The sequence below is a fragment of the Echeneis naucrates genome, chromosome 8, assembly GCF_900963305.1.
Source record: "Echeneis naucrates chromosome 8, fEcheNa1.1, whole genome shotgun sequence".
Taxonomy (NCBI): domain Eukaryota; kingdom Metazoa; phylum Chordata; class Actinopteri; order Carangiformes; family Echeneidae; genus Echeneis; species Echeneis naucrates.
The window spans coordinates 17,120,406-17,130,069 of NC_042518.1; the positions used below are offsets into that span (position 1 = coordinate 17,120,406).

The 9,664-nt window shown below is 39.6% G+C and overlaps 1 protein-coding gene across 1 annotated transcript; it reads right to left on the minus strand.

Annotated features, from left to right (window-relative positions):
• Positions 1-32: 32 nt before the first annotated feature.
• Positions 33-2,338, minus strand: atp5mf (ATP synthase membrane subunit f). Its single transcript, XM_029507928.1, has 4 exons — positions 2,271-2,338; positions 1,113-1,220; positions 349-465; positions 33-177 (listed from the first exon to the last, which is right to left on the minus strand). Exons 1-4 carry the CDS (start codon positions 2,284-2,286, stop codon positions 149-151), a joined length of 270 nt encoding a protein of 89 aa, XP_029363788.1. The 5' UTR covers positions 2,287-2,338; the 3' UTR covers positions 33-148.
• Positions 2,339-9,664: the final 7,326 nt, after the last annotated feature.

The following is a 9,664-nucleotide window of genomic DNA, read 5'->3' on the forward strand; positions in this document are numbered from 1 at the left end:
AGATGTAGACAAAAGTATGATGTACAACTATAACCCTTTATACTGTTTATTGGTCACAACACACACATTAACACAACAGAGCTGAGGATAGAAAGAACAGGGGGTGTGAAGTGATCCAAGTTCAACCCCTGATGGCTGCCAGAGAGGCTTAGTGGTACTTCCTCCAGCGATCATGTTCTGGAAAAGGATGAGAGAAATAGAGGTGAAGGGCTTAATTTATTTATTTATTTACTATCAGTTGAGTGGTGTACACCAAAAACAGGAGTGCAAGATCAAACAAAGAAGCAACATTTACTCTTAGAAAACGAATTTATCAGGGACAAAAAAATATATATATTAATTTCTTACTGATGTGGTCGTATTCCCACACGTAGCTAAGGACCACATAGCCAGCCAACAGCATAGCTATACCACCGATGCCTCCCTTCTTCACATTAATGTACTTGTTGTAGTATCTGTCATGGCCTGCAAGAGAAGGTGGCCAGAAGAAAACAGTGAACAACAGGTGAGCAGCAAAATTATGTGATTTTAAATAAAGTGAGTGAAAATGGGCAATTAACAGGTGAAAGAAAAATCTTTAGTTGGGATTTTGAGTTAATAAGGTTGAATTCCTTATTAATCATGGTATCTATAAACTTCCCCTTGCTTTGGTATTTCTGGGTTTCCACTTCCAAATGATCTTTTACACATGTTTCATGAATTAGGCTGCTCAAATATGCAAAATGATTGTCTGATAGGTGATTGATCTGTTTCACTAATGCAAGAGTTCATTACCAACCTTTATTTCTATGATAGATTGTCATTGTTTTGGGGGACTGATCAGGGCTTAATCAGGTCATCTGAATGAAGTTTTCTAAAGTGCTGAAACAATGTTGGAGAATCACATTTTGCAAAACCGTAAAGATTTTGGAGATCTCTGTACCGTCTCTAACTTCCTGGAGCCACCTACCTTTACTGCAAAATGCTTTAAACAGGAAATGACAGGACTCACATGCCACTTATTTCTGCAAACTTCACTCTTATTTTGTAACAGAAACCTAAGCAGAGGACTCACAGATTCTTTTTTTATATTTTATCATATAGAAAGGTGGACTTGGGACATGTTTCCTCACCCCTGCGGACAGCTGAGATGAGCCCATTGGGAGTGAAGTCTCGCGTTCCAAGCCAGCTTCCCAGTTCTCCCAGCTTCACATCCATCAGCCGCTTCTCACCAAGGGGAACTGCTCATTGATGGAGACAGCACCAACAAGACACAAATCACAAGTTGGTCCTTGAGAACAAAGCTTGTTGTAGCTCGAGGAGTATGAGACAACAAATGAATAGCACAGATCTTCAGGCCTGACTCAAGCTTATGTCACTTTAATTGAGGGCAACGAGGCTAATTCATTTGTCAACAAAAAGCCCTCAACAATTCACTCCCTGTAATTATATTCAAGCAAAAATGTCAAGAAATAGCTGGTTTTAGTGTATTTGTTTTATGTTAGATCTATCATTGCGTTTTGAAATCACACCCTGACGGAAAAAAGCAACGTGAGAACTGTCACCTTGGATTCATTGAAGAATATTTTTTGGACAGTATTTCTGACATTTACAGTCAAATTATCGACAACTAATCCTGACAATAATTGCTGATTGCGGCACCGGATTCTGTAAAGAGACCAACACTTTCAACAAGGCTACATCTACTGTTTAATGTGCAACTACGGTTCACTTGCATGCTAACACTGATATACAGACTGCTTTCACAAGTCATTTTCCATCTTAGTCCACTTCATCCATCCAAACTACTTTACCCACCGTTTCAAATCAAATCTGAAGCAAATCGCAGCCATTCATTGTTTGCTTTTTTTTTTATTTTGTTTGATGGTTGATATTAACGGAAGAAACCCGTTTGTGCTCGTCACCGGGTTTAAGGTCTTAAGCGTGTTCGCCGACAGAGACGGTCACACGGTTTAAATACACAACAGCGTCCAAAGTCTCACAACCTCAGACAAGCTACATCAATTCAGACGCTTATCGCCTCAAAACACGAGAATTCAACAGAGCAAACGTTAATTTGAACTGACTCTCTGCCAATGACACCTAAAGTCCTTGACGGGACCAGCAGGACTGAGTGCGGCCTTCAGTCAGACCGACACTCCGGAGGACTCACTGACAGTCCGTCCGACACAGAAACACCCGCAGGCTCCAGAGACAGGGACCAGAACCGACAAACAGACACACAACAGACACACTGCAGGGTTATTTTAGCAGAGGACACGTTCAATTACCTGGTCTGTCCGCCATCTTGTCTGGTGCAAGGAGTTCGCAGAAGCAATGGTTGCTGGGAATAAAACAAGTAGTGCATTATGGGAGAGGATGTAGTTTTTAAATCCATTCGCCAGAGGGCAGCAGGAGAAACGAGACCAGACAATGACGGAGTAAAAAAGGTTTTCAGTTACATCTGCTGTTATGTAAAAACAAACAAACTAACAATAATAATAATAAAAACGTTGAGTTCATTTTGTGTTTCTGTAAAATAATGGACGTGTTTTCAGGAGAATTGTACCAGATGCGAAAAATAATAAATGTTATTTTCCTTTATGCTAAAAAAGCCTGATTGCACAGTTTTGGAAAAAGTCTACCATACTGTGAATTAAACAATGGGCTGGACAAACACATCAACTCTTCCATTAGAAAATGGAAGATAAATGTGAAAATGATTGGGAACCATTTATTTGAGGGCTAATTGTTGGGTGTGGTCGGGAGCTCTCTAGACTGTAATAATGTAATGTTAATGAAAAAATATATTAGATAATTTTTTTTAATTCAAAATAACTGATGCATCCATCAGATATTTCTTTTCCTCTATATATATTCTTATAATAAGTGTTCTTCCTAAAAGCTCCAAAGCCTTGAGACACAGTAGGGAAGCATAAAAAAAGACATTTGCTGCACTGAATCAAGTGTTTATTTGTCTAACAGTCCTGTAATCTCTACTTTTGCGAAATCACTGGATAATGTAAGCCTATTTCAATAAACCGAGGCCTAAAACAACAATTAAATTAGTCAAATGACAGACAATTAGTCTGCAAGCATTAGTCATTTATAAATATTTACAAATGTAAAAAATTTAAAGGGAAAATATAGAAAATCTTCACAAATGCAAATTAAACTTTTAATAATAATAATCACTAATTGCAACAAAAAATATTTATGAAAGACACACACACACACAGGCAATAAGGCTGGCAACCACAGCTAAAATGTAGCTTTTTATTAAAAAAACTCAGTTTCCACAGTAAATGCTCACTCCATCAGAGGAAGATTTTAATGCATTAATATATTGCCATATAATTTATCAGCCTTTACCTGAGGTGTCGCTTCTATCTAAAGCTTTCCACCATAAACAGGAGGAAATCATAAATTAATTTCAATTCAAACCTCTCTCTGTCTTTATACGTGTGGCATATTTTCTAGGGTTTTCTACACTACACACACGCATATATGTATATATATATGTTTCTTTCAACAGAAAGCAGCTGGTCAATGTTCAGCTGGTTGCAATGCTATCAATAACACAACTGAAGATATAGTTTAGATCTTACTCAAGTTGGTGTTTGTGTGTGAGTGGCAGAGGTGGAGCTGTGGTAGATCAGGTCAGTTCTGAACACACCCACCAATCAATACACTGCTCTCTATTTCATCTTGCGCTCTCTCTCTCTGAAACACGCATATACACACACACACAGTGAGTTATAGAGTGTAGTAGTGATTTTGGCCTTCATCTAAGGCTGAGTAGCATCTTCTTTCCTTTATTGAACTGATTTTCATGCTTCCCTCTAATGACTTTCATTAGACTGACAACGTATACAGATGTCCAACACCCACTGTGCTCCCCTGCACCCCACTCTCTTCTCCTTCCAGTAGGTGGCTTCATGAATACATTATGTGTATGAGTGTGTGTATTGAACATGGATAAATCGTTTAGTGCTTGTAGATGATTCAGCTTCCTTAAACAGCATGTTGTCCTCAATTTCTCTTCTCTTGTTTTTATTCCGTACGTATGTGATTTGATCTGTGTCTGTTTTTGTGAGAGCAAAAAGGAAAATAAAAATATAGCTTTTGAAAGATGAGTCCACCAAGTCTCTTAAATGACACTACATTAACCAGAAAATGGCTTCTTTTATAGCTGGAAATAAAAATGTTTGAAAAGGTTTTATTACACAGCTTTTACATAGAATATAATTTAGAATGGCTGTAATCAATAATTTAGTGGAGACAAATCTTCAGAGAATTGGCTGCAATTTAGCCAGCTCTGCTTCATGACAACTGCAGTTTTTGAGCTTTTTATCTTGATAATGAGAACAAACCTAACATGTGGTACATTTTCATTAAGCTCTTATTTACTGTTTTCTCTGTAAAGGTTTCTCTGTCCAGAGCTTATTTTATAAGCCATTAGGCTCACATTTGACACTGTATGTTAATTTCTCCAGGGCAAGACTGGTGTTTTTTAATTCATTGGTGAATTTGAGGACTTTGAGGATTTTGAGGACTGTGGTTTTTCCATTGAATTTAAGTTGATCATTCATTATGTTTGAATCGGGCAGATAGCTGTTTTTGAATAGTTTTGATGTGCCTTTATACACCACATAAAAAATATTTAACATACCCATACTTGATAGCTTTTTCTTCATCATAACTTCATCTATATGAGCTGATAAATATTTTCTCACTAAGCTACTGTATTAACAAATTGGCCCCAATGTGTTCATACATAATACACAGAAAGCATCAAATAAGATAAAAAAAACAACAACAACAGCAACAATTTATTTATTATCATCTGATTTCTACTTCTTTTTTCCATTTTGTAGAATTACAAAAAAATGTCGGTTAAACAGCAGAAAATCTAACACTTGCCCCTCCATGCATGCCTCCAGTAGCAGATTCCTGAATGCATTACTTCCTACCTACAGACACACACAGACGCAGATGCAAACACACAGCAATATACATAGACAATGGTAGACTGACACTGAAAAGCCATGCTAAGATAGATAGGAACATAGACACACAGATATAGTTTAACCTGCACACATATTTCATTTGGGTCATAAAGGTTACCAAAACCACTGCAGCAAATCTCATTTAGACAAGTAAACGCAGGAATAGGAATGACCCAGCGTTCCAGGTTCACCTGCTTGTTTATTGGTTTTGTTTGTCTGCTACAACACCACCTAGGGCCCCAGTGTACTTCAGAGGAGTCTGTACCAGCCACATGCACACACAGACATACACACACACACACAAACACAAAAGCACTAGGGGACGGATGATTTTGTTCCATCTCAAAAGGCAGGCGCCCCCGAGGTCTGCCATGGAGACAGCTCTTTGAAGCTGATGGAGTGAGATAGAGGGAGAAAGAATGAGGGAGCAGTCTAGAGCTGGTGGTGCGAAGAATGAACAGCTCGGCTGAGGACAGACAGGGATGAAAAGGATGAAGGAAGAAAAGAGATGAAGACTGCAAGTACAAAAGGAGAAACTGGCAGAATGATGACATGAAATGAAGGATAAAGAAGAGAAAGGAAAATGGGATTGAGCCTATGTCTGTGCATCTCTAAAAAACACGACCTTTAAGCATCCACCCTTCCAGTCACTCCCCGTTCATCCATCTTTTGCACACCACGTCAGAAATCATTTTGCTCTTAAGGCTGTGGGTTTTCCTGTATTATTGCCACTTTTTTCTTACCCTTGCCAAAGATAATCTCTTTTCCCAGTTTCTATCTGTTACATTTTTCATCCCACATCAACTTCTATCTACCACTATCCTCTCAACATCTTCACTTAATAGTAATACTTATTGTTCACTGACTAATACAAGATGCGCCTGTGCATCTGGAATTTAAATTTGCTGGTAGCATTAGTGCTGCAATTGCTAATTGCAGAGTTAAGATAAACTTAAAGCAATTTTAACTTCTTAGTATTTTTAGAATGAATATTATTATTATTATTATTATTATTATTATTATTGTGAGTGTCACCCATTTGGATCATTTTTGTTTAAGAGCACAATGCAACAATGCACAATGCAACGATTTCCTCTTTGTCCAAAGACATCATGTTTGGTCTGAGTTTGAGTGTGAGATGTTGGTCTCTGTCTGTCTCTGTGTGTTGGCCTTGTGATGGACTGATGACCTGTCCTCACCCAGTGTGAGCTGGGATTGGCTCCAGCTACCCCCATGACCCGGAAACGGATAAGTGGTAGAAGGTGAATGAATGAATGAATAATATGAACTGAATGGTCCAAATGGCTTTCAAATAAAGGAAAAATACAACATAGATTTACTGACTGATGGATTGATTTACTCTCCTGTCTTTATAGTGAAGCTGAACCATCAGGTAGTTATTTTGGATAAGCATGAAGAATAGTATCCTTAACATATTTATTTGTGCTTTTCAGCCAGCTTTAGGGTTCCAAGTGAGTGAGAGAGCAGAAAAAGCTTAATTTCCAAATTATTCATGAGAAAAGAATTAAAGTGAATGTCAGGACTGGGGTTAAACTCTAGCTCATTTACCTTTTCATAATATTTAGCCTGAGGTGAGGTATAGTGTGCATGCAGCTGTCTGTGCCTGTATCTGTCACACAGACACAGATAGATGTGCTGTGTCGTGTGTTGCCATATAATTCCACGACAAATCTCATGCGAGTGCTTCCGAGTGCTGAAGGCACTTTCTTGTTATTCACAGGTTCTTAGATTGGGAGTGTGCGTACACTAGTATTTTTCTGCGAATTCATCCCAAGAGAAAAACAAATGGGGGTAATTTGTGCACGTGAGAGCAGTGAGAGTTCATGTGCCTGCACTCATGTCTGCGTGGCTTACAGAAATAGGAAGAACACAAGAGCATGTTTGTTTTATTGTGCTTGCTTGTGTTTGATAAAAAACTGGAGATTTCTTTTGTGAAGGAGAAAGACAATTGGGTGACCATATGTGTCTGTCTATTATATAGAGCTTCAAAATGAGACAAAAGCTGAGCGGGACAGGAAAAGTAATGATGAATCACCAGTTATTCTGTTTCAGTTCGTATTAGTTTTCCTTTCTAAATCTTTTCCTCTAATCTGATCAAATACTTTTATAAAACATCATTATGAAATAAAACTGTTCTATACTACGGTTACTGTATATGGAATCAAATGTTGAAAGTTTCAGAGAAAAGCCTCAGAGATACAGAAAGTGTCACATGTAACAGAAACTGCAGACCTGACTGTAGAGCACTAACTTTATTAAGCTACAGCATTTGGCTCTGTTTGGAGTTCAGCCCCCAGCAACATGTTGCATGTTAGTACTGGCATATTATGTCATGAAGTTCAACAAAGCAACAGCAAACTAACTTCAGTAATTTTCCAGTAATAACAGTAAAACAATCAAATCAAATCAGATTTATTTGTATAGCGCCAAATCATAACAAAGTTACATCAAGGCACTTTACATATAGAGCAGGTCTAGACCAAACTCTTTATAAATTTATTTAAAGAGACCCAACAGATCCCCCGATGAGCAAGCACTTGGCAACAGTGGCAAGGAAAAACTTCCTTTAAGAGGCAGAAACCTCGAGCAGAACCAGACTCAGGGGGGGCGGCCATCTGCCTCGACCGATTGGGTTGAGAGAGAGAGAGAGAGAGAGAGAGAGAGAGAGAGAGAGAGAGAGAGAGAAAGAGAGAGAGAGAGAGAGAGACAGGCAGGCAGGCATTGGAGGGGGGGGGGGGGGGGGGGGGGGGGGGGGGGTGTAGGCAGGAACATATTGTTGCATGAAGTTCATGGAGTTGAGCTGTAATACAGAATTCATGCTATATGGGACCAGCAGGTGTTGCAGGAACATGGGATGGAGATGAGTCACCACCTGCAGGATGAGGACAGGGAGAGAGAGGAGAGGAACTGGGAGAGACAGAGACTTTGACTGTGGTTGGTGACAACTATCAAAATAAGTTCTGTAATAAATCTGAAAAACACAATTTTGTTGAACAGCAAAACACAGTGAATCTGCCCTGCTCTCTTCATGGTCCACAGTTCTGCTATAAAACCCATCTCGCTCTCTTTGTCACATCTCAACAGACTCTCAGTAGAGTCAATAGACTTGCGCTGCCTCTTTCGTACTCAATACTTGTTCCTGACTCCTTTCTGTCTTCTCTTGTGTCTCTACTTTCATTTTCCTTGAAATCCACACAACAGCATTGCATACCAACGGGGTACATGTGCACACACTTTTTTCCTCTCCTCTCCCCTCGTACCTCTCACTGTTTCTCTTCCTCCATCTTTAAGGAACTCATTTCTCTCTGCTTCTTGTTTTTGAGTTGCTTCAGCTACTCTCCCCTCTCTCACTTCTCATTTTTCATTGTCTTCATTCACCCTTCAATCTCATTATCATGATCTCCTTCTGTGTGAACTCTCCATTTCCTGTTTCTTCTTCGTCCCCCTCTGTCTCGCTCTCATTCCCCTCCTCTCTCCATCTGTCCCCGTCCCTCTCCCTCTGCAGTTGCACCTGTCTCTTTCTTTCAGTCCCCTACTTTTTCACCTGCCTTGAACATCATTATCTCCTCCTTTTCTTCCTCCTGGTATGTATTTCTCATGGTCGTTCACATCTTAATTTGCACATGGGCCCACCATTCTATTTACATTCTCGTCTCTGACGTTCTCTGTTTTTTTCTCCAAATGTGAGTGGGGGCAGTGAAAGGCAGTAGTACTATCAGTATGCAGAGTCATGGCGCTGTGGCTCTGCCGTCACTGATTGAACCAGCAGCTAAATATAGACACTGTTGAGGCTCAGCATCTTTACGAGGCTGGCAGGAGGGATGGTTGAGTGGATGGAGGGATTGACACACACACAGCTGTGAGGTAGTGTTACGGACTTACAGACACTTCAGTCAGTACAGTCCCGCAGGGTATTGGCCGGACAGAAAAATAAATCCACTGAGCGAAGGAGCCGTAACGTGGTCTGACCTTTTTACACATTCATAACAGAAAGCTGCTGAGAAAAAATATTTATGAAAGACACACACACGCACAAACACGCGCACATACACACACACACAATCAAGTCGACAGGAACTCATTCTTTTCTGGACAGATTGCTTTAGGCTAAAACAACATTACTATTCAACACACAGCATAAATCCAGAGCTGTGTCTTCCCCCAAGCCCAGAGAGTGAAACAGCCACAGACAGGCAGGAAGAGAGAGAGAGAAAGCATGGAAGAGAGACTGAGTGAGAGGGAGATAGTCGCAGGGATACAGCAAAATTGAGAACAAGAGAACCAGCATCACAGACAGACAGAAACCAGTCAGCTCAATCATAACAGAGACAGACAGGTAAAGTGAAAGATAGACGGTTAAAATAAGTGTTGTTTCTTTGTCCGAACACTACACAGTGTTTTTTCAACATCTCTCAGTGCTGTAGTTTTTTTCACTGTTACTGCAAATTATGATTAATTTTCTGTGGGATTGAAAAGCAAATTGGAATAAAAGCTTGCCTAAGAAGTAGTTGAACATTTTGGAAAATAACCCAATTCCCTTTTAGATTTATATGATTTATTAAAGAGTAAATATAACGCTACAGCGAACACATTTTAGCTTAGCTTAGCATAAAACCTGGAATCAAGAGAAAGAGCCAGCAAAGCTCTGTCCATAT

Excerpts from the sequence above, each read along its gene's own strand:
- atp5mf (XM_029507928.1), bottom strand. Across the intron at positions 466-1,112 it reads CATCTCAGCTGTCCGCAGGG|GCCATGACAGATACTACAAC; the intron begins GTGAGGAAACAT and ends CTTCTCTTGCAG. Across the intron at positions 178-348 it reads GTGGGAATACGACCACATCA|AACATGATCGCTGGAGGAAG; the intron begins GTAAGAAATTAA and ends ATCCTTTTCCAG.